The sequence below is a fragment of the Ursus americanus genome, chromosome 16 (assembly GCF_024610735.1).
Source record: "Ursus americanus isolate L20-20 chromosome 16, mUrsAme1.1.p, whole genome shotgun sequence".
In the NCBI taxonomy this organism is placed as follows: Eukaryota; Metazoa; Chordata; class Mammalia; order Carnivora; family Ursidae; genus Ursus; species Ursus americanus.
In genome coordinates, this window is record NC_142142.1 from 49,190,033 (window position 1) to 49,214,474 (window position 24,442).

General features: G+C 55.2%; 1 protein-coding gene and 1 long non-coding RNA gene across 4 annotated transcripts in view; one reads left to right on the plus strand and one right to left on the minus strand.

Annotated features, from left to right (window-relative positions):
- LOC148108806 (uncharacterized) overlaps window positions 1-14,685 on the minus strand; it is a 170,146-nt gene extending 155,461 nt beyond the window's left edge. Inside the window, exons 1-2 of the long non-coding RNA XR_015726995.1 lie at window positions 14,515-14,685; window positions 13,428-13,545 (exon numbers count right to left, since the gene is read on the minus strand). This is a non-coding gene — a long non-coding RNA (uncharacterized LOC148108806). The remainder of the gene's footprint in view (window positions 1-13,427; window positions 13,546-14,514) is intronic.
- On the plus strand, window positions 196-23,279 carry USP2 (ubiquitin specific peptidase 2). Of its 3 annotated transcripts, XM_087868362.1 has the most exons (14): window positions 196-301; window positions 6,121-6,938; window positions 7,159-7,344; window positions 18,469-18,519; window positions 19,028-19,151; window positions 19,327-19,438; window positions 19,541-19,651; window positions 19,831-19,895; window positions 20,112-20,215; window positions 20,307-20,387; window positions 20,542-20,620; window positions 20,845-20,952; window positions 21,138-21,258; window positions 21,532-23,279. In XM_087868362.1, exons 2-14 carry the CDS (start codon window positions 6,162-6,164, stop codon window positions 21,617-21,619), a joined length of 2,007 nt encoding a protein of 668 aa, XP_087724488.1. In that variant the 5' UTR covers window positions 196-301; window positions 6,121-6,161; the 3' UTR covers window positions 21,620-23,279. The 3 variants fall into 3 exon arrangements, with proteins under 3 accessions (XP_087724488.1, XP_045653935.2, XP_045653936.1); XM_045797979.2 differs by lacking the exon at window positions 7,159-7,344; XM_045797980.2 differs by lacking the exons at window positions 196-301; window positions 6,121-6,938; window positions 7,159-7,344 and adding an exon at window positions 14,853-15,189.
- Window positions 23,280-24,442: the final 1,163 nt, after the last annotated feature.

Below are 24,442 nucleotides of genomic sequence, written 5' to 3' on the forward strand. Positions count from 1 at the left end.
TTCAAAATGTCCCCCTTCAGAGAGCCCTCGTGTCATCTCCTCGCCTGGCACTGGCCCGTCAGGGCAGCCCCTCAAGGGATGGCCTACCACTGCCCCTTTAATTCTCCCCGGGCTTGGAATGCAAGTGAGTTGAGCTAGCCATCTCTGTGAGGTCAGATAAGATACTATATATATCGGAGTCAGTAACCTGAGCTCCGGATTACCCAGCCCCAGTCAGACTCCAGCCTCTGGGCTCTCCACCGCGCTCCCTGCCTCACTGGGAAAGAAGCCCCCAGATCCAGTCCAGTGCCCCCGGTCACAGGTCAGTAGCTGCCCCTGTAGTATGTGAACTTCATGGGGCCGCTGTCCAGAGAGCCCTGTGTGTTTGGGGGGGCATGTGACAGGCTGCCCAACTGGGCCTGGAGCGTGCTTGGGGCAAGACGGACAGTGAAGGCTCAGAGGAGGCAGGCAGGGGCAACGAGGACAGAGGAAAGACAAGCCCTGGAGGAAAGGGAGGGAGACTGGGACTCTCCCATGGGGTAGGGGCAGCAGGAGAGCTCCTGACAGAGGTGATTAGGAAAGAGAATTTAAGGATACCGCCTGTGGGCCCATTCCTTTGCCTTCCCTTCGAAGTGTAGAGATGGCTACCCCCTCCGAACCCTAAATCAATAAGTATGCTATAGACATACTACCCTGGGCTCAACCCCTACTCCACCAGTCAGGACTCTCACCCTCATCTCCAATCTCTCTCACCCCTTCACCCCTCTCCCAGCCCTTGGGCAACTACTGGGGGCAAGAGAGACAGAGATGGACCCAAATTCTCTTGAATGGTCTCCTGCCAAGGCATGCAAGAGGATTAGGCATTTAAACTGGTGGGCCGCTGGGTGCAAGCCCCTGAGAGACAGAGCTACTAGTGACAGGCTGGAGGGGAGGGGGCAGATTGAGGCTGCTGGGGACTGAGAGGTGTCCACAGAGCTCTTGGAACAGGCAAGCGCAAACAGCCCCCACCCGGGTCCTCCGCCCTACCTGCATTCACACCTGCCAGGACCTCCGTCAACCTAGGAGTTGATGCTTGTGCCCAGACAGACCCAAGCAGATAGAAGTGAGGGTCAGAGTGTGTAAATGAAGGGAGACAGGACCCCTCTCTCAGCCCTCTTTACCTTTCAAGGTCAGCACAGCAGCAGCGCCTCATTCCGATGGTGTTAGCAAGTGGCTTTGGGAAGCTCTGAGGTCACCGATGTGGAGGTTCCCAAGCACCTGGTGGGACTGGCTGGGATTCCCCACTCACCTGTCCTGGACACCTGGGTAGGAGGGAAGGACTGAACTCTGTTGAGGCACACCTATGAAACCCAGCTAGGGGCTGTCTATTCAGGCAGTGGCAAGGCCACAGACTGGCATGCCTTCACCCCAGAAAGCAGAGCAGATCCGGGCAGAGAGGGGCCACGAAAGCTGCTGGGATATGGGGCATTACCCGTCCCCTACCCTGGGGGCCAGGAGTGCCTGAGATTCCTGGGGAGCCAGTCCCTCCCCTGGCTGGGCAGGTTAGGGAGCCCTTCACGTGAGCAACAGGAAATGACAGTAGCTGACGCACAGGGGTTGGCTCCCCCAGGGAGACAGGGCTCATTTTAACCCCTGACTCATCTAGCCTGGGTACCTTGGGGAGTGGGCCAAGCTGCAGCAAGGGTAGGAGGCTGGGGGGCATGTCCATAACCAGGCCTCAGGCCAAGGGCCCTGGCTGGCGCTAAAGGCCGGTGCCCAGGGACACTTGGGAGATTGGCACTGCGGGTGAAATGGAGGCCTCCTGGACCATCTCTTGGCCGATCAGAATTGTACTGACGCTCAGGTTGCACTTGGCTTCGCTTTCATTTGCCCGCAGTGGAAACTCGAAGGGCCGCCTCCTGCGGGAGTCTGTACCTGCCACACGGTGGCCTAGACAGTGGATGTCTACATCCCCTGGACCCCGTGCCACAGGTCCTGCCCCGTTCCAGCTCAGGGAGAGGCCAGGAAAGTGCGAAGTGGGGGCACTGGCTTCAGGGTGGCTGTTAGGGGGCAGAGCACAGGTGCAGCGTGACCTTGGGAAATCCACGTCACTTCCACCAACGCTGGTTTCCTCATCAGCAAGTGGGCATGAGGACGGCACCCACTGCTGAGGGCAACCGTGACGATCAGCATGTTGGTACGTGGTGTCCCAAAAGCCTTCGTGCAGTTTCAAATTTCAGTAACTTCAGAAATAAGAATGCTAACTGCTTCATTTAAAAGTTTCATTATTTCATTCCTTGTCTATTTGTTGAATTTTGAATAAAACTACTAACTTTGATTTAATGGAAATCACTGAACCTTCACACGATGCTCGTGAGTGTAAATTCTTTCTCCAAAAGAATTAAAACCTAAAAGTGCGCAGAGGCTCTGGGGATGCTGGGCAGGAAGTGCACTTCGAGGAGCACCAGACAGGCAGTTCTCCAGGGAGGGCTGCCGTGACCCGGGCCCCGCGAGAAGCTACACGAGAAGCGCTCAGCACGCTGCCTGTCCAGAGGTGTTCAGTGCCTGCTGGCGGGTCACGGTCGCTGGGCTCACGTGTCCTTTCAGGAGGCTGAGGGCTCTGTGCAGGGAATGCAGCTGCACCTCCCAAGAGGGGGAAACTGAGCAAAGTGAGGGGGAGCACTGGCAGAGCAGGGAAGAGTGGAGGTGCCTGTGCGAAGATGACACAGAGGAGGAGCTTGGCAGGTTGCGTGCCCCTGCTGTCCGAGGTGGCGGGCACCTAGGGAGGAGTTGCCTAGAGCCACATGCCTATACTTGCCAGCTCTGGGTAAACAGCAAAAGGAGCCGGGCAGCAGGGGCCCCACGCCCGGCAGAGAGGGGGACGGGGGATCCCAGCCAATCGGCTCGCCTCCCACTGCCCCATGAAAGGGCCATTCAGTCCAGGCGGTTCCTGTGGCAACGAGGAGACTCAAAGCCATGTGAGTGCCCGTCCTGTCCCTGTCTTGCGCAGCGAGGCTACAGCCAGGGCCCAGCCTGCTCTCCCACTTGTGGTGTGTTCTGCGGTCTCCAGGGACAGCCGTGCCAGGTAATGCCAAGGGGCACCAACCCAAGCTGTCGGCTCACCTGGAAGGTGTTAACACTTTTCTCAAAAGTGAAACTAGGGGTTAGGGGAGGGGATAGTCATGCTCAAGGCCTCAGCCCCAGTAGGGACCCTCTGTCCAGACAGGGGAACTCTAAGCCTGATGTCAGCACTGAAAGGCAGCTGCCAGGGAGCTGGTGGTGACAGCATGACCCCCAACCAGGGCTGCTTTGGCTGGGGAGGGGGGGCGGTCCTGCCACTTGCCTGCCAGATTAGAGCAGACAGATGAGCGGGGGTTTAGGAGCCTTCCTGGGATTCAAGGTATAACTCCACCTCTAGCCCCAGCCCTTCCCAAGGAATACTTGCGGGCCTCCCCAGGGCTGTCTGTCCCTGTCTCTTGTACCTTGTTTGGCCCCAGCACTTCTGCGTCACTAGCGGGGCCAAGAGAGGTCACGAGTTTGGGGCAGTGCCTGCAGAGTACCAGCTCCCTGGGAGCCTTAGTGTGGAGGAGGGGGAGTGAGAGCCGTGGGGAGGAGGCATGAGCTCATGCCCTGGGGGAGATGTGGGGGGGGGGCAGGCCATATCTGATTGGCTGCCTGGTGTCCCAGAGCCCAGTTCCTGAGACCTGGAGTCTCTTTGACTTTGAATTATTGATGGAGTTTCTCCAAAGTGAAATAGAGCAGGATTCGTCCCACGCCCCCACCCTGGTGCCTCTGTCTGTGCCTCCCCCAGCCTCCCTCAGCCTTCACGCTCTTCCTTCTCTGGACCCCAGAAAGCCAAGCAGATGGAAGAAGAGCTGTGGTTCCCCTCTAACCCTGCACAAGGTCCCCTTCCAGTTACTTTTTCCTAGAAAGTAGTGGGAGCTGTGCTGGAGGTGGGAGCTCAGGAGGCAAGGGCATGTATACAAAGATGGGGGTCCCCAGGCCAGGTGGGAAAAGCGTACACAGTAAATGTAGACCAGGCCTTTCTGAGCCAGCCTAGACTGAAAACTGCTGCTGGTCTCTGGCAGGGTCTAGAAGTTCTGTTCTGGGATCCATATGGAGGTTGCCACCTGCTGATCTCCCCACCCCTGCACCTATCCCACGCCCTGCATGGACTGAGTTTCTAGGGCTCTCTGCCAAGCCATCAGCATTTGGGGCTTGGCACCAGCTCCTCTCTGCCCAAACGGGCTGGGCTCCCAGACTAGGGCAGGCTGTGGGCTGCCCGAGCGAGTGTCTGCAGCTCGGCTAGATTCTGCCCACTGCCCGCTCATCCGCACATCTCACTGAGGGATACAAGGGAAGACTGGCGCCCCGCGCTGAGGTCAGAAGCCGGCCAGGCCGGGAGACGGCCAGCCCTGACATTATTATAGGCCTATGAAGGAGGAGCTCAGAGCCTGGCAGGGTTGGGGGAAGAGATAATAACCACTGTCAGAGTTGAGGGCTTTCCACATGTTATTATCTCATTTATTCCTCGCAACAACCCTGTGAGGCAGGAACCATAATGATGATGATTATACTCATTGTACAGGTGAGGAGATTGGGGCTCAGAGGAGCTGAATGACTAGTGCAAAATCACCCAGCTAGTCAGTCACGGGGCAAGCCAAAACTAGCCCTGTACCACTACTCTGAGGTTCCTGGAGGGCTCTGCCCCCCCTTGCAGGAACCTCCCAAGAACCCCTGATGTCCTCAAAGAAAGAGGCCTGATCCTACTAGTTCCTCTCTCCAAAGCACCGTTGCCCACCCCCCCCAGCTCCATTTTAGATGAAGCCTGCACATTTAGGGTGATGGGGGGACTCTGGTGGACCCAAGTGAGGCTAAACTTGATCGGGAGGGGTGAATCAAGGTCCAGTAGGAAGAGCACTGCACTAGAAACCTGAAAGACCTGAATTCCAATCTTGACTCTGCTAGTTGTGACCTTGGGCAAATCAGTGTCTCTGTTCCCATCTGTACAACAGAGAGGTTAAAACATGACTCTTGGGTGCCTGGGTGGCTCAGTCGGTTAAGCATCTGTGTTCTGCTCGGGTCATGATCCTCAGCAGGGAATCTGCTTCTCCCTCTCCCTCGGCCCCTCCCCCTCCACTCGTACTCCATCTCTTGCTTTCTCTCTCTCGCAAATAAATAATCTTAAAACAACAACAACAACAAATGACTCTTTAGGACCCTTACAACTCCTCAGTGCAGAGATTTCCGTGTGCCTTCATCAGACCCACCCCAGCTGCCACAGCGGGGTGAGCTGAGAGGGAGTACTGCCTATAGGGAAGGATTTTAGCCTCTAGGGGGCCCCCTTTGCACGAGTCATCACCATGAGCTGGTTGGCTTAGATGTTGGTAGAGGAACCCCTGGGGGGCCAGAGGACCCCAACTCCAGTTAGAACACGTGAGTTAGATCCATGAAGAGGGTAGTTTCTGCCGCACGAGGATTCCCCACCACAGCAGGTGACCGAGTCCAGGGAAGAACTGTGGGATCGGATCTGGAAACTGAGGTCAAGTCCGCTTTCTGCCACATGCTCACTCACCACCACCTCCCCTAGCCCCACTGCTTCCTCTCAGGAGCCTTCTCTTCCTCACCAGGATCTGACCAAATGATCCTCGGGCCATTCGAGCTCAGACAACGTATGATTCCAAAAAGATTCCTGCCCCTCCTTTCAGCAGAAAGAATTACGACTTAGTTCTTCAAATGTCCAGCATTTTCAATCCAGAGGTTGAGGGCAGTAGCACCTCCTCCCAAAGCTGAAGAGAGAAGCAGATGAGATCTGGGCTAGAACACTACGGGTCACCTGATGGAGGGCAGTCCCCACTCTCATGTCTGGGGCTTTGCAAGGGAGCACTTGGAGCAGCCAGGACGTGCTGACTGATGGCCCCGCGTGGTTTGTAAAAGCCAGCTCACGTCTTGTGCTCTCCTTCAGGTGTGAATACACAGGTGCGCGTGCATGTACATACGTGCATAGGTGTGTTTCTCAGCGGTGGGCCAGCGTCCCATGGAAATGGACCGTGTGGTCTCTGGTTGAGATCTACGGTTCCGGCCAGCTAGAAATGAAGAGCAGGTATGGGGGTGCCTGAAACCTGGCAGGGCCCTCTGACCACTGCTTTCCTTGTCTTTCAGCCCATGAGGCTCCCAGTCCCCACTGAGTGCCGCCCTGAAGGATGTCCCAGCTCTCCTCCACCCTGAAGCGCTACACAGAATCAGCCCGCTACACAGATGTGCCTTATGCCAAATCGGGCTATGGCACCTACACCCCCTCTTCCTACGGGGCCAACCTGGCTGCCTCCTTCCTGGAGAAAGAGAAGCTTGGTTTTAAGCCAGGCCCCCCAACCAGCTTCCTCACCCGTCCCCGTACCTACGGTCCCTCCTCCATCCTGGACTATGACAGGGGCCGCCCCTTGCTGAGACCCGACATCATCGGGGGCAGTAAGCGGGCCGAGAGCCAGACTCGGGGCCCTGAGCGGCCTTCAGGGAGTGGACTCAGCGGGGGCAGTGGATTCCCTTATGGAGTGACCAACAACTCCCTCAGCTACCTGCCTGTGCCTGCCCGCGACCAGGGTGGAACCCTGACCCAAAAGAAGTCCAACAGTCAATCAGACCTGGCGCGGGATTTCTCCAGCCTCCGGACCTCAGAGAGCTACCGGATAGACCCTGGGAGCCTGGGCCGCAGCCCCATGCTGGCCCGCACGCGCAAGGAGCTGTGCGCCCTGCAGGGGCTCTATCAGGCAGCCAGCCGCTCGGAGTACCTGGCCGACTACCTGGAAAACTATGGTCGAAAGGGCAGTGCACCTCAGATGCCCACCCAGGCCCCTCCCTCACGGGTCCCTGAAGTCCTCAGCCCCACCTACCGACCCAGTGGCCGTTACACTCTGTGGGAGAAGAACAAGGTCCAGGCCCCTGGGTCCAGCCGCTCCAGCTCCCCAGGGCGAGACACCATGGTGAGTTTGCCCCTTGGGGACCCAGTGGTGGGCAGCAAATGATGTAGAAGACCCAAGATTGAGGGAAGGACTCCCCATCTGACTGATGATGGAAAGCAGAGGTCTCCTTCCCAAACCTCATGACAGCTGCTCCTGCAGCCCGAGCCAGAGAAGACATCTCAGCATGTCTGGTATCCTTGTGGCTCAGTGCCTTGCTCAGGGGCCTTCCCACTCTCCCCAGGAAACCTATTTCACAACTCATGCACTGGACGCCAATCCAGCAGTGCTCCCGGAAATGCTCGGATACCCCCACATACACTGCAGTGTTCACCCTCCGCTTTGCCACCCAGCATGCCAGGGTCCCCCACAGGCCCTGCACCATCCTGGACTGAATGCTGAGGCCCCCCAACCACCAGTGCTCCCTGTGGTAAGAGAGGCCCCCCTGCTCTGGCTGCATTTCTCCTCCTGCTCGGGCTTTTACTTCCCAGCCTGGGGACCTGGCTTTCGATTTGGGCATAAGACATCAGGGGGAGAGGGACTCCCCTCTGACGGACACCAGTCAGGACCAGGGTGTCTGGACAGCAGTGCTTATCATGTGTCTTCAGAGAAAATGCTGGAGACATTTTTGTCTAGGGCTTTAGACAATCCCATACCTCTGTATTGCAGTCCTGCCTGGACTAGAATGAGGGAAGAGGCTCTGCCAGAGACAGTAAGGGCTGGCTTGCATCTAATCTGGGAACACACCTCTCTGGGATACTGACTACATTCTGCCTTTTCTTTAGTTATTAGTGTACCCATCAGGTGGCAAGCTCTCAAAGAAGGAAAAAGAAATCACATCTCTAGATGCCTCCCCATGTGCCCAGCACTGTGCAGAGCTCAGCTAACCTGCTGATTGCATGACTGGGTACATGGATGGATGGATGGATGGATGGATGGATGGATGGATGGATGGATCAATGGATGGATCAATGGATGGACAGGTGGGTGGGTGGGTGGATGGATGGACGGGTAGGTGGACAGACAAGCCAATGGGCAGGACAGCTGGGTATTGTGTTTCCTTCATACCTTAGGTACCAGTCCCGTACTTCTAGGACAGGTGCCTTTTGGAAATAAGAGCGGTGCATAGCAAGAAATAGATGCTGCTTAGTGGGCTTTCCAGACAAATGGAGCAGGGGTGCAAGATAGGCGCAGGGCTTTGGTTCATAGACCTTTAACCCTGTCATAACTAAAGGTCTTGAGGGGACAACTTTGATAACATTACTTAAAGTCTTGGCCTTGCTGGGCTGTCTATGAAGGGCCATGGGAGACACAAAAGTTGGTGCCTCCCAGAGCATTCAGAACCTGACCAGGCAGGGCTGGCTACGTTGGAGGGCTAGGTGGAAGAGAAGTGGGGGACAACAGGGCTGGCCTGGAAGAAGGATGTGTTCTCAGAGGGACATGTGGTTGGACTGGAGCATGATTCACTTAGAGGTGTCTGGTGTGGCTCATCTCAGAGGCAATCCGAAAGCAGCTCGTAGCGGATGGGCCCGAAAGGCCTCTGGGAGGCTCCCTCCCTTTGCTCATAGGAGAAAGGTTTTTTATGGTAAGCAGTGTCCCTCAAAGTGAAGTCTGCAGGAATCAGGGCTGCAGGGCTTAATCAGTCAGGGGCCTGGGCCCACCCAGGTCCCCTGAATCAAACTCTCTAGGGATACGCCCAGGAATCTGTCCTTCTTATAAGCTCTTCAGGTAACCTTTAAGCATGCTGAGGTTTGAAAAGCTCCTCTCCACAGACGAAACTGCAGACCCACGCTCAGCCCCAATTATGAGAGCACGGTCTCCTCCTTTATGGGGGCTCAAACTCCATTGGGACTCTGCCTCCTTCCTACACAGACGTATCTCAAACCTCCCTCCCTGGAGTCTGCTGCCCTCCCTGCCCCCACCCCCCAGCAGGAGACACCTCAGCCCCTCCTCCACCTCCAGGGCCAGATGAGGAGAGTTTTGAGAAAGGACTGCAAAGGGGTGGCAGATTGCCCTGGGGCAAACTCAGCCACCCTAACATCCCTCCTTCCCAGCCAGAAACAGCTCACAGCACGCTTAAGTAGCCAGTAACACCCTACAATGAAGCTAGTGTCTCACCTGAGCTCACACTCAAGAAGACACTGCCAATGGGAAAGGCCCCTCATGGGTCAGTGGTGTAAGACCCTCCTGTAGCCTCCCCCCACCCCTCACCGCCCTCAGCCTTACTTCCTGCTGCCGACTCCATCTCCTGAGGTGAGAACAACCCTGCTCGTGGGGCCTGCACCACTTCTTTCTAAAAGTGGGTCTGGTGTCTTTTCAGATCTCCATTTGGGGATCTAACCTTCTCATTCATTCATTTCAGGGCTTAGCTTACCAGCAGTGCCACCTCAGAGAAGTTCCTTAACTTCTGAACCTCCTTCCTCTATAAAACGAGAGTGTTCATACTTCCCACTTCATCGATCCTTGTGAGGAATCAAAGATTGTACAGCATCTAGTAGGTGCTCGATAAATGTTAGTCCTCCTTGTACCCTTCTAGGCGCTTCTGGGGAGCAAGAGAGATGCAAGCCATGGTCCCTGCCCTCAGTGCATTCACAAGGAACTTGGGGAAATAAGTTCTTACAATAGTTGAGAGAGGAGGCAGCCCCAGGTGTCGTTAAGTGTCATAGGAGGTGGGAAAGGGAGAGGTCACCTGAGGCTGGAAGGAACAGTTTGCCTCTTTAACCTTAGACACCTCTCATCTGAGCTCTGTTTCCTCATCCATAAAAGGGATGGGTCATACCTGCCCTGCCCACCTCACAGGGTGTCATGAGGCTTCAAGCAAACAGTGGCCGTGAAGGAATCTGAAACCTATAAAATGCTATGGAAGAGTGGGTGGAGAAGGAGAAGACAGAAAAGGGGCATTTGGCAGCTGAGTGAAACAGGGAGAGGAACACACTTGTATCATGTGGCAGGGTCCAGCATAATCTGACTCCTCTGGGGTCCCCTGGGGTGGCCCTGGCCCCAGGGGATCTCCGGGTAACTGACCTGCACTACAGTTGACATTCATAAAGGGAAGTCAAAAGCAAGCCCCAACCAGGGAGGTAGAACAGTTCTAACCAGGCTCATTCCCGTCATTAATAATAACAGCCAACATGAACTTGGAGTATTATAGACTCAGCTGAGCACAAGTAAAGGACTGGTGGTGGGGCAATGTGAAATCTGAAAATCCCCCCATGCTTGCATAAGCACCAACAAAACACCAGTCCATGGGGGGCGGGGGTGTGCAGCTCAGCTTAGGATAATGAGGGCTGCCCCAGGCTCCACCTTCTGTTTAAAATGCAGACAGATTGGAAGGGAGGGACTGATGGTTCAGAACTGGCAAAGAAAAAAAAAAAAAAGCTTTCACTACCACTCCCACCCATTGCCTGTGGGGACTCCAAGCCAAGCCAGGTGGGTTGGCCTTGCAGAAAGCCAGCAGCCGAAGCACCCAGGTTATGGGCCCCACCGCCCCACCTCTCCTGTTCCCTGGGCCTATAGAAGGACAAGCTGTTCCCACTGAGACCTGCCAGGGCTGCGCTTTAACCCCTACAATCCATCCTAATCCTCCCCCACTCCACCCCTCCAACTGCTCCCTCCCCGGCCCTGGCATTCTGCCTGTCAGCCTCAGCCCTGCCCTCACCCCCGCCCTGCCCTGCCCAGGCCACCCTCTGCTCTCCCCAAGACACACCAGGGTTGGCCCAGGGCCCTCCAGAGCACAGTCATCAGGCCGAGTGCCTGCTGCTCAGCTGCAGAGCTAGGGAGTGAGGCTCAGAGCCCGCCAGCCTAGTCTCCCCACACAGCCTCTTCCAGACCCTTGCCCTCTGCTCTGAAACCTGTTGCCAGGAGCAAAAGGTCTGGGAACCTAGAGTACCTGGGTCCTATTTGCCAAGGGGCTGCTGACTCATCTCCCCAAGGCTTGGGTTCCCAGCTGTTCAGTGACAGGGAGATTATATAAGCGGAGGTCATGTGATTTACTCTTGGGTGGGACTTTGAACTTGACTGCTGCCATGCAGTGAGTAGAAGTTACTCCAAAGATAACAAGTTGAAGGTGGCAGGAACTGCCCTAGAGGTCCTGGGTGAGAAGTGGAGAAGTGTGACCTTCCTCTCTCCTCCCCTGCCTTCTCACTCTGTTTATTCAGCCACGCTGAAGTGCACCCCGCTGTCTTGTTTGTCCCGCTTAGCAGCCTGAGACCCTGGCGCTGCCCTCACCCAATCAGCAGCCCTGAGGAAGCGGAACTTCCTAAGGGCTTGAATCTCTGTTGACAGCATGGGAAGGTCACTCAGAGGAGACCTTAAGCCAGAGGGTCCCATGGCTGGGACCAGTACTAGCCGCTGAGAAAGGACAGGCAGTTTGGGCTTGTGTTTAGAGTCAGCAAGACACCAATGTTCTCCATCCCTTGAAGACAGGCTATGCACCGTGACCTGGTTGGTGGCCCCAGTGGTGCCTTACCCGGGCTCCGTGTCTCAATCCTCGCCCAGCATCACCCTCCCTGCCTCCTCCTCCACCCGCACTCTAGGATGTCTTCATGAGTTGACAGTGCTGGCGTGGGGCTCAGCAATGGAGAGGTTAATCCGAGCCTGGCAAAATGTTCCCTGCCCGTGGGGGAGCCGCTCCACTGACCAGCAGCTACAGAAATGAACATCATGTTCAGGGCCCGGAGCTGCACACGTGGCCCCCTGCACCCTCTCACCTCAATGGATAGGTAAAACTGGCACCCACACAGAAATATAAGCAAGAGGGGGAAGTGTGTGGGCCTCTGGAATCCAGCTGGTCCCGGCCAGACTGCCCTAGGGCTGGAAAGAGTACAGAGCTTTTGGACTCCTGGGGTCGGAGTGATGCAAGGAAGCAGAGGGCCCTCTGTCCCCAGGGGCGTTTGAGGGCTGAAAGCCCAACCCCCAACAAGGACTCTGAGCCCCTACCAGTTCAGTCAGTCAATCAGGCCACCAGTCTACCCACTTGTGATGGTAATGACCGGTGCATGCTTTGCGGGGAAGCATTTGCCTGGGTCTGTGCAGTGTTTCCAAAACCCTTGAACCAAGCTGCCAGGGAGAGCTGAGGAAGCAGAATATACTCTCAGTCCTGCCTTCACAGAGCTAACCGTGACTCTAATTTATTTATACTCCATCCAGGCCAAAAAGGATTTGAGGTGAAGAAAATTTCTGAACCACAGGGAGGACAGGCCAAGCACAGGTTCTGAGAAAGCAGCAGTCTCAGGCTGTAGGAATGAGTCCTGTTCAGATTAGCTCAGCATATCTGAGGCAAAGAGTCATGGACCCAGAGCCAGATTCAGATCCCAGAAGACTACATCCTTTCCCCATCCCACTTCAAGAAATGACACTGAGGAGAAAAGGTGTCATGAGGGTTTGGCCAGTTGAGAAATGAGCAACAGTTCCTTGCTGGTTGTGTCCTATAGCAGTCAGACCTGCTTGACAAGACCGGACCCTATGTGAATTCTTTCCCCCTCACCCCAGGCTTCTCAAAGAGCTCCCCTGCAGGTAGCTTTCCTCATCTGGGCCTCCCTGCTCCCAGCGATGCCCCTAACCTTCTACCTCCCAGGAAAGAGGGAGTGAGCTTGCTCGCAGAATGCCAGGATGTCCTCAGGTGGGAGTACTCACATTGCTGGCCTAAGTCATGGGGCGAGAGGCCAAATACTCTAGTGGGTAAGCACCTGTTAAGACAGTGCTTACCACAGCACGCTTATTCAACATGCAAATCCAGACTCGCCCCACCCTGTGAGGCTCAGTGGGACTTCCAGGACACCCAACAGAGCCTGGCCTGGCCCCCACTTAGAGATGAGATCAACACCATTTATTAAGCACCCACTAAGAGAATCCACAGCCCTGCCCCAGGAGGTTTCAGTGTGATGGCACAAGCCACACACGATCTGAAACCATTTACAGAAACCTTAAAGACACTTATAAAACAAAGATAAACATATTAAGATAAATTAACACAGTGTTAGCTGAACGCCAGTAGTCAGGGGGTATGCAGTAATCGGGTGTTTTGAGCTGAATGGAGTTCTTTAGAGAGGGCTTGGTAGAAAACACAAGTTTTGAGCAGACTTTACAAGCGGGTAATTGGCAGGGAGCAGGAAGGGCATTCCAGAATCTCCTGGTAATCGTTAAAAGCACGGGTTTTGCCGTAAGACGGGTTGGGGTTCAAAGCCCCACACTGTCATTTATTAGCTTTGTGGTTCTGGGAAGTCATTTGGCCTCTCAGGACTTAAGGTCTTTCACCTAGAAAATAGAGATAATAGTTCCTACATCACGGTGTTAATGATGCAAGTTAACTGGGATTATATATATATATAAAGCACTTAGCTAGTGCTAGCATTTAGTAAGTACTTAATCAGTGGCAGTTTGGTCTTTTAAGTGAGAGAAGGCAGGTGCTGAAGCAGAGAAATAAGAGCAGGCTGGTTAGCAGGGATCAGAGAAGTACGAGGGTGGTGACCATGGAAGGAGCCTATGGACAGACAGCCTCACAGACAGAGCTACCTCAGCTTCTGGGCCGGACGCAGGAGTCAGGTGCTAGAGGTGCTTGGGGGCAGAAGTGTGGTGTAACCAAATGCCAGCGTTGCTGCAGACGCTGTAGGGCTCACTCGAAAGGGTGTGCCTAGAAAGAGGGAAGCAGGGAGGAAAAGGCTGGTGCAGTGTGTCCGTGATTTGGTCACGGCGTGAGGACAGGGACTGGGGAGCTCACCACCCTCACACCGGTGCCCTCACTGACCATCAGGTAGAATGCCCTGCCGCTCCTGCCTCATGCCCACTCACATACGTGTGTCCTGGACACATCCCCCATATGGCTGCGGTCGTGTGTGCAGGGCGCGTGTACATGTGGCGAGGAGCATGCCAAGAGGAACAGAAGGAGGCCACAGATGAGTAACAGCACACGCTGCTGCTTCTCAGAGTATTTTTAAACGCTAAAAATACTGGCTAAAAATAGCCAGCAGGCTCCAAACAAGATACTTTCTCTAGGCAGATTCCGTGTGGGTCCCTGATAGGTGAGGGAGGGTGGAGCATCCGAAATAAAACGCAAAGACCTCTGCTCTTCAAGCATCACTGCCCTCAGGGCAGAGCGGTATGCTTGCCCCCACCCCAACTGAGCACCTGCTTCCCCGTCGCGGTGGTACTTTCTTCCCACCGCCCAAAACAAACCAAAATTGGAGATTCTGTGAGAGATGGAGTTGGGTAACTGGAAAGAAGACAGAAAATGTTCTTCCCTGGGGCCAAATAGGACAGTGACCTCTCGTACCTTATAAAATAGGAGCACTGCCTCTCTTCATAATGGGACGAACTGGGACTGGGGGGAGATGAAGGGGGCGGTGCTGAGTGCCGACGCCACGGAAATCCATGCTCCTAACCCAGGGGCTCAACGCCCCTCGCGAGCTGTGTGGGTGTCGGGCTCCAAGAGGGCCTGAGTTCCCCTGAACGATGTGCAAAAGTTTGTGCGCAAGTGCATTTGTCCCCCCGAGGAGAGCACGGAACTTTCACGGGGTGCGCCAAATGCCCGGCAGCCCCCAGAAGTCAGGAACTGTAAGCGGCCCGGCGGGGCCGGGGGGGGGGGGGGGCAGGGGGAGCTCACCCGTGCTGACACGGTCCTGTGGGGGTCCTCCTGAGTCCCGACCCCGAGGCCGGCGCGGGGTTCGGAGCGCCCGTCCTGACCTTCCCGGTGACGGCGGGTCTCGGTGGCGGCCGGGCCCGCGGGGTCGTCCGGCAGGGGGCAGCCCGGGTGGGGGGCAGAGCTGCGGGAGGCGCGGGGGCGGGCGGGGCTCCTGCCGCGCTCCGGGCCGCGTGCGGGCGCCAGGGGCGGGGCTGGAGCCCTGGCCCCGCCTCCGGCGCTGACGTCGTGGGACCCTAGGCGCCGGCTGGACTGCCAGTCCGCCGGAGCGCGAGAGCCGGGTGCCGGGGCGGTTGGCGGCGCGCGCCGGGGAGGTTGAGGCGGAGGAGCGCGCGGTCGGCCGGCCGGAGCGGTTACCGCCGGGCGCCGCGGACGGTGTCCTGTGGCGGCCTCGCCGGCCTCGGCGTCCGGACCGTGGCACCGCGCGGTCCTCCCCCGCGCCCCCTTTGCCAACGTTAGGCGTGGGACCGAGCCCGCCGCCCGCCCCCCAGCATGCGCACCTCGTACACCGTGACCCTGCCCGAGGAGCCCCCGGCCTCCCCCTTTCCCGCCCTCGCCAAGGAGCTGCGGCCGCGCTCCCCGCTCTCCCCCTCCCTGCTGCTCTCCACCTTCGTGGGGCTCCTGCTCAACAAAGCCAAGGTACGCGGGGCCCCTTTCCGGGACCCCCACCCGAAGGGCCTGGGCTTCCGCCTCCTCCCCGGGACGCCCCCCCCACCCCCATCTGCCGCGCGCCCCCGGCCGGGGCGGGGGGGGGCGATTCTTCCCAGTCCCCACCCTCCTTTCCCAGGGTCTCCCGGCAAGGAATGCCCCCTCCCCAGGTGATCTCAGGCTTACTCGCGGCCCCCTCCCCTTGTTGAGGTCCCAGCCCCTGAGGTTCCTCCCCTCCCCTCTTCGTGACCCGGGCACCAGGTGGCCCTTGGGCTCTTAATTCCTGGCACCTCTCAGGACAGGTGCAGGAAAGCGTAACCTTGACTAGTTCTCGCTGTGTGAGGGAGCCGGCAGCACGCTGGACTCTGCGGGTGTGACTGACTCCTCCAAGGCCAAAACCCAGCAAGAAAGGCTGGTCGGAAAGAGCCGCCCCCTCCTCACTGGTCCCAAAGGGCGCTCTCCCGAAGGGTTGGTAACGGGGGTCCTTTGACCCTGTGAAGGGCAGAGGAGTCGCAGACAGGTGAAAGAGGGCAGCTTCCCTTTCCTTTTCGGCCCTCCCCCAGTTCTGCTAAGTGGGCACTGGATCCCTCAAATGAAGTAGCCACCCCAGGGTAATGCTGGGGCCAGAGGCTGGGCACTGCCCCCTTGGGGAAGGGAGAAGGGGCCAGAGCTTGACAGATCTTATGTAACAGGCACCAGCTCCCGAGTTGGCAGTGCGTGCACTGCCCCGTGCCAGGGCCACAGCAGGCTCCTTGGCCGCAGCCAGGACTCATGGCTGACCCTCATGGCACAGGTGAAGTAAGCAGGAAAGCCCTTTACTGGGGTCTTGAGTGTGAAGACACAAACCTCAATCAGCCTTGCTTATACGACCCACATCCCCCAATGTTCCCTCCCCATTAACCCAGAGCGGGCTCTCCCTGAGCCCCCTGCTCCTTCACGGAGGGTGAATGCTGTCTGTTTACTAACCGTGGAGGTGGCATCTGCTTTTTAGAACAGTGGTTGCCCCTAAGTCAAGGTTAGGTTTGCTGATGACTAATTTTAAGGAAGTTCTTGATCCAGACTCTCTCAAGTCTTTGCATATGCGCTCCACATAGCAGCTGGAGTCATTTCCTTCTCCCCCGGTGAGAGGCTCACTGTGTGGGGTCTCCCGACCTCTCCAGTTCTAGCCTCTCCCTGTCAGCCCTGAGGTAGGATTGTTTTCCCCATAAGAAAGGTCACTCCTGGGACATTTTGTTCCTCTCTGGAATGGAAAGTGCTGACTTTCCCTTGAGCTCCTGATTTCCTATTCATGGCAGAAGAATATCTGGCTGGGCATAGAACAGCCCTGCTCTCCCCTCCAGTCCCACCCCCCAACTCCTCTCATCCAGCCGCCTTCTACACAGAGCGCTTAGAAATTGGCAAGTAGTTTTGAACTCAGGAAATTTTAGACAAAGACACGAGCCACCCCCACCCCTACAAAAAGAAAAATGAACAGAGGGTCCTAGCGAAGCCTTAAAGGAGCCTTCCCCATCTCTCCAGGCCATGAGTAGAGTTAGATGCTCAAGAGCAGTAAGCATAGGTGACGACGTGTTGTTCTTGACCCTCACTGCACTGGGTCAGAGTTAAAAGTGTCAACACCACAGAAATGCCTCGGTACAAAGACGCCTCCAGTTTTCCATTGCCCTGCCCCCATTAGTGCTGAGGGACTACGGTCTCAGCTGGAGGCCCAGTTTGGGGGACATTGACATGATCACCAGGCTTTGCTTCTACAGCTCCTTTATACAGATGTTGTCTGAGGCACAGGGGGTAAGAACTAACAAGCACTGCCAAAAATAGGAGCAAGAGTGGATCTTGGGGGAGGTGAGGACGGGTATCCTGTTGTGGACAGGCTTTAACCGTTTAGTTCCGAATGGGCAACACAAAGACTTCAGTGTTTTTGTTGGGCCCCAGGGGAGTCCTTCTCCAGGTCTACCTGAAAATGCTGATAAGATATTTGTCCAGGGAATTGTCTGTGTTGTGGTCCTCTTACTGGAACATCAGGGTTTAGACTGTCAGAAAGGTAAGATTTAAATTTTGTGTTTGGGGCCATATACTGCTAGCACTGGCAGAGTTCAAGGAGGCTTAGGCCCACCTGCTGCCAATAAGCTTTGCTCTCTAACTGCAGGTGGAAACCAGGTCTCTCTTCCAAGGATATTTCCTTCCCTACCTGTTAGTGTTAGACCTGACAACTGGAAAGAAGAGGTCCTCTTACTTGTGGGATCACCAGGGCAATTCCTGAGAAAAGCCCTCCTTCAGCCTGCCTCTCCCCACCTCCCCCCTTGAGCTGACAACCTCATGGGCTTTGAGCTGCTGACAGCTTCAGAGGCTGTCAGCACACGGCATGAGTAATTTTAGCTGAGTTATTTCAGGCTCCTGTTCTGATCAGGGTTGAGCTGGCCCCACGCATGCCCCAGTCAGTGTTGCTCCAGAGTTGCCGGCTCCCTGGTCCCCTCCCTGAGAGAGGGGGTGGCAGGCTCATCTGCACACTGTTTCTTTAACCCTTTGAGCCCGAAGGTTTTCTGACTCCTTGCAGGTAGGGCCAGAATTAGCCAAGAGACCTGGACCTAGCAGCTGTCTCGCTCCAACGCCCTCACCAGCCTCCACAATAGGGACGAGAACAAGAGTGGCACCTTCAGCCAGGTGCTTACCTCTGCCGTCAGAAGGGTTCCCAGCCAGTGACCAGTCAGGATGCTGAAACCTGAGCCAGGCAGGGAGGATTCTCCCAGGCTTTAATCAGTCTTTAGGAACTGAGCTCAGCTGGAAGGAATTCCACCTGTCTCCGGCAATTCAGAATGGCAGGCCAACTTCAGTTTTCCTCAGCTGAAGATCTTAAACTCACTTCAGATGTTTTGTCATTGAACATTTCAGGATCTCCTTGAAGTGCCTGTTATGACAGCTGTTTCATGTATTGGACATCTAAGGGTAGAAAAGTGGGTCATTTGAGATAGTGCCCGGATTTGGAACCCGGAGTTCCTTGTAGCCTGGAATCAAATACACGAATTCCTAAGCTCTAGTTCTGATCTCCAGCCTCCAGTATGGCAGAGAATGAAGAGGCATGTACAGATCAGGGAAAACACATGTCAACAAAAGAAAGGAAAGCCCTGAAGAATAGTTGTGTTGTGTGTTGAAGAGAGAATAATGTGTGTGCCTGATGCTCCTGGCTCCAGCTGGCGGAGAGGTGCATGAGCAAGCCTGGCACAGGCCCAGCCTCTTTGCCTTCAGCCTCATATGCCATGTGTTCTTTGCTTACAGAATTCTAAGAGCGCCCAGGGTCTGGCTGGTCTTCGAAACCTTGGGAACACGGTGAGCTCTTCCCAGCCCACTTCTTTCCTAAGGCCACCCCCTACTATCCCAGTGGGACCATCTGACCAGGGTTCCCTCCTGGCTCCAGCTGATTCCCTATCCTCTAGAAGCCAGTTGATACCTGTCCGTCCTGGCTGGTGGGTTTTACAGAATGGCTGGGGCTCTGCCTCAATGCCGGCCCCCAGCAGGAAGCACTGCTAAGGAGAATCGCCCTCTTCACTGTCAGCTACTTTCCCGGATCCTTCTCCTGAAGGACATCCATCACTTCCCACCCACTTCTGTCCAGCTCACCCACACCCTTTCGTACACCTCTGCAGTCAATAACCAGTTACGTCACCTGGGCCGGCAACGGGAATTGGCCTCACAGCGCCCCTTTCCCTTACGAAAAGAGGAACTTGAAGCTGTGGGAGCGTTCGTTTCTGGGGTAGATGAACGGGAGGGCCTCTGGGACTAGGTGAGTAGACGTGCCAGGCAGGGCTCTGTCTCACCGAGTGGATGCTCTCCGCAGTGCTTCATGAACTCCATTCTGCAGTGCCTGAGCAACACACGGGAGCTGAGGGATTACTGCCTCCAGAGGCTCTACATGCGGGACCTCAGCCACAGCAGCAATGTACACACGGCCCTCATGGAAGGTGAGGAGCCCGGCCCGGACCCTTGTCCTGCTCCACTGTTAGTAGTTGGGTGTCGTATGTATCCCTCCTACTTTTCTTTCTTCGGCTTCTTTTTGGTGGGATTCTAGTCTGAGTTTCTTACAGAAAGTGTCCCACCTGTCCTCCATGCGCCCTCTCTACCCTCTCCTTCCAATAGAGTTCGCAAAACTAATCCAGACCATATGGACTTCATCCCCCAATGATGTGGTGAGCCCCTCTGAGTTCAAGACCCAGATCCAGAGATATGCGCCACGCTTCGTTGGCTATAAGTAAGAGCCTTGCGGACGTGTCCTCCCCGGGGTGGGTGCCGGCCACAGCAGGTTGGCTCTTGGAATGAGAGGTATTGCTCGCTCTCCTTTCTTTGGACTCAGTCAGCAAGATGCTCAGGAGTTTCTTCGCTTTCTTCTGGATGGGCTCCACAACGAGGTGAACCGAGTGACGGTGAGGCCCAAGTCCAACCCTGAGAACCTCGATCACCTTCCGTAAGTAAGAGGGGAATGCTGTGGGGAAGAAAAACTTGGTGAACTTGAGTTTTTGGCTGACTTCTTTGGGGGTAATAGTTTGGAAAGAATTTTAAATATTAAGGATTTAGACTGATGGACCTGTAAACTTCTCATGGCGTGAGCTCTGACCCAGTTGTCTCCCTCTCTCTGGTTCCTAGTGATGATGAAAAAGGACGACAGATGTGGAGGAAATATCTAGAACGGGAAGATAGTCGGATTGGGGGTAAGTGCATGAATGGGAGGAAGAGCTGCTTTCCCTGTTAACTGCTTTTGCCTGAGTAGAGCATGAGCATGAAAAGCCCTAAGAGTCATCCTCTCAGGGGACCCTCCTGCCCAGTGGCCCCCGAACAGACGCAGGAGCACTGAGAGGGCACGCAGTCCAGAGAAGACGTGCACTCCTTCTCCGGGTTTAAGCTCCGCTGTCCCATCTCTTCTGCAGATCTCTTCGTTGGGCAGCTAAAGAGCTCCCTGACGTGTACTGACTGTGGTTACTGCTCTACAGTCTTTGATCCCTTCTGGGACCTCTCACTGCCCATCGCTAAGGTATGTGCCTCTGTTGCCCCATGTGGGAAGCGCCCACTCCTGCCTTCTCATGTCATCGACCTCTGTGACTTTTACTCTTTGTCTCTCCCAGCGAGGTTATCCTGAGGTAACTTTAATGGACTGCATGAGGCTCTTCACCAAAGAGGATGTGCTTGATGGAGATGAAAAGCCGGTAAGTCCCCTTCCATGGGAGCAGGAGCAGACATCCAAGAGACCACCCTGGGAAAGAGCTGTCACCAGCAGATGCAGCCTAGGAGTGACTGGACTTGGCCCATCTCTTCTCCCCCAAGTCCTCTGTAGCTAGCTCTGTTTGTCATGTCTTGCAGACATGCTGTCGCTGCCGAGCCAGAAAACGATGTATAAAGAAGTTCTCCATCCAGAGGTTCCCAAAGATCTTGGTGCTCCGTATCCTTACAATCCACCATGGTAGAGGCTTGCCTTTAGGGAGTGACTGATGACAAGGGGCCAAACTGAGGGCGAGCAGAGTAGAAAAAAAGGAAACTTGGTAGGCTTTCCTTTCCCGGTTTGCTCTTTCGCTTCTGACAAGGACTTCTCCCTCTTAGGACCCAGTCCCCTTTACTTTGACTACCCTTGCCACCCTCTCTGTCCTTTACTCACGTCAACCCCAGATCTGAAGCGGTTCTCAGAATCCAGGATACGAACCAGCAAGCTCACAACATTTGTGAATTTCCCATTAAGAGACCTGGACTTGAGAGAATTTGCCTCAGAAAACACCAGTGAGTATTTTCAGCTGGGAGGGCAGAATCAAGGCGCCAGTGCCTAAAATCCAGATGGGAGGCCAAGAGGTGGAAGGAAGCTGCTGAAGAGTGAGTTAACGAAAATCAGGAATAGAGGCAGGAGGGAAAGGGAATGTGGGGCAAGGAATGCTTGGGGGGCCTGAAACCTTGTACTTCCTCCTCAGACCACGCTGTTTACAACCTGTACGCTGTGTCCAATCACTCTGGAACCACCATGGGCGGCCATTACACAGCCTACTGCCGGAGCCCAGTGACAGGCGAATGGCACACTTTCAATGACTCCAGGTGAGACAGAGCTCTCGGGCTGGGTTCCCGACTGCCGGACACCCGTGCCTCATCCACCTGTACGGGATAGAAGAGGTCAGAGCCACAAGGCCGTGTAACACATCCGAGTTGGCTTGCTCCTTTGCAGAATTTCTAGAGGATTGCAGAAGAGATTGGCTTCGGGGGCACCCAGGGAGAGGAGCGATGGGCCCTCACGGTCCCGTCTGTCAGCCGCTCCGTGTGGGTCCCGGTGGCCCCATCTCCAGGGCTCTGACTTTCCCCCTCTCTCCACAGCGTCACACCCATGTCCTCCAGCCAAGTGCGCACCAGCGACGCCTATCTGCTCTTCTACGAATTGGCCAGTCCACCCTCCCGCATGTAGCAGCGAGGAGCTACAGCCCTTTCTCCCTTCCCCGTGGTGGCCCCACACCCTAAGTTTTTTTTTTTTTTAAGACAAAAAAAAAAAAAAAAAAAAAACCTGACGAATGAGAGAAAAATAAAGTAAACTAAAGCTGCCGAGCAGGAGTTGCTGCAGCCTGGTCAGGGTCTGGAGCGGGGAGCCAGGCGCTCCTGAACCACACCCAGCGCGAAGATCGACAGGACACAGCCTGGAGCCCGCACAGTGCCCCCCTCGGCTTCTCTTGTTTGCATTTTTAAGCTTGTGGTTTTTTTCCTGTGTGTAATAAACAACAGCGGTCTGTGGGGAGAAGATCCTGGTCCACTTGCTGCCCTTCCAGCCCCCAGTTCCTCCCAAGAAGACAGCGCCCTCTGGAGCCTGCTGGGAGGATCGCTGCCTGGAAGCACCGGCGCCTGAAGCCAGCACCCTGTCTTCACCTGGACCCCGCTCACCGGTCCAGAAGCAAGAAGAACACCCATGAGCCAAGAGCCCTCTTAACGCTGCTAACTCCAGGGGGACAGACAAGGGGACGACTTTGAAAAAAGCTGATTTTGGTTTTTAAAAACCCAACTTTTTTTTTTTTTTTTAATTACCATAACTAAAGTTTTCAGACTGGAGATGCTCTCCTTCACACCTCTTCACAGCTGGGACGTTGTGCTGGTCATTTGTTTTTAGTTCTTCAAATACAGCTTTTCTAATGCTAGCCCCCAGTGGTGCTAGATGGCTGTTGGCCAGGCCCCAAGCACAGCCACAGTAGACCCGGGATCGAACAAGTTTTTGTTTTGTTTTTTTTAATGTTTTGGATGGAATCTAGTTGCCTCCAAGAATTGTGCCTTATAGCATTTGGGGACCAGGGGGTAACTGCCCCTCCCTGAAATATCCCTCAGCCTGTTCCCTTTTCCCCAGTGCCATGTTCAACCTCGCTGGGGGAGATGGCTCCCTGGCTCGGTTTGCATGGCAGTGAGGTGGAGAGGAGAGTAGGTAGAAGGAGATTTCTTCTGGTAGTGTATCAAGTTTTTCCTGCCCACTTCCTCTAAGCCACCCCTGGTCTACTCCCCCAGCCGACTGAAGGATAGCACAAGCCCCTTATCCCTAGAGCTTCTCTCACCTTTAATTTATTCCCTTTTAATGCGCTTTTTCTTCCTGACCTCCATGCCCCCACCCCTTCTCAGAGCCTCCTAGACATAGGCCCTTTGGACCGAGTTTCTCAGGGATGCCATGCCACCCCTCAGCCCCTCTTGGCATCGGTCTTCAGTCCTACCCCGGGAGCGGGAGCCTGGGTGTTTGGGGACATCTTGCCTCCGCTATACGATTCTTTCCCATGGGCGTGATTTTGCCCTGAGTAGTTGGACAGAGCTCGGTGCTGTCTCAGAGTAAAGCTGTTCAGCACCGAGGCACGGAGCTCTGTGCATCCACACGGCTGGGCCCAGCTTGTGCCCCTTGGAGCCTGAAGCTTCCCAGTGCTCCCAGAAGGAGGCATCAGAGAAAGACGCCCCAAGTTTAACTGGCCTGACCCCCTTCCCCAGGGAAGCCCTGTGAACCTGAGCCAAAGGGCTGGTGTGCACTTGTTTACCGTGTAAGCAAGAGTAGAAGAATGTCCGATGTCCAGTGGAACCTTGTACAGAATAAATAATAGCTTTGAGAAGTTGGTAAGTGCCGGCATCTTGATTTGGGAAGGGTCTGCCCCCAGGAAGCGCTCTGAGCCGATTAGCCACCCCGAATTTTACTGCTTCGACTAGACCGTGAATTCCAAGTTCTCAAATCCGTTGCCCACTGTTTAATCTAAATTTTTCAATGCTGCAAAACTGAACTAGCACACGTTGTGAACATTCTGTTCATCTGGATTCACCAGGTAACAGTTTGCCACACTTGTCTCCGGATACTTTACTCTTGGGGGCAAAACATGGAGGGGTGAGGGGTCATTGCCACCTCTAACTACTTCAGCATGCATCTCCCACATAAGCTCAATGCCATCTTCCCCTGTAAGAAACGCGTAGCTGGCAGACGCTTCTTTACATGGAGTCTGCCATTGAGTGGCCGGTGTGGGCACTTGCAGTTGTCGTGACACTGGGTGCCTGTACGGACCTAGGACGAGCTCTAGCAGAGGCTGGACATAACCAGGTTTGCTCTTGGAGCAGAGTGGCCGTACCACGATGTGGAGGAATCAAGACTTGGCCCTTGATAAACGAGAGACTTCAACTTGCCCTAGTAATACCTAGAAAGAGCCACTTTTACATTAAAGGTCTTGTTCGCCAAAGCGCTTTTTTCAAGGTTTAAACAGATTTAACCCTTTCAAGAGATTGCCTCTTTGGGGCATCGGGGGCTTGTCTCTTTTGGTTTTCTCTCTTAGCCCTTAATACTGTTCAGACTTTGCATTGCTGCCCCTGATTTTAGAACTCTGGAAGCTGAAGCCCCCGCCAGTTGAACTTAGAGTACTTTATCGGGACTTTTCCTAGCTACCTCCCTGCTCCAGGCACTGAAAAATCAAGGCCTGCCTATTCGATCTTTGCTGAGACAGCAGTGCCTGCTGTCAAACTCACATCAAGGGATGAGACAGTAGTGGGAGCATTGCTTCTGGGCGTTTCCCAGAAGTGGGAAAAACAGTGACTCAAACCCTGAGATTTCACCCTGGCCAGCCCTGGAAGCGGCCTGACCCAGGGTAAGATTTTCCAATGCAGATGATTTCCCCCAAAACCACAGGTCAACAGGATGGTCTTCAAAATGGAAACAGGCTTCTAGCAAAGTGGATGGGTGAGCCCCAAATCAGTGTGACTTGCTACACCTGTCCCTTGACTAGTTTTTCTCTGG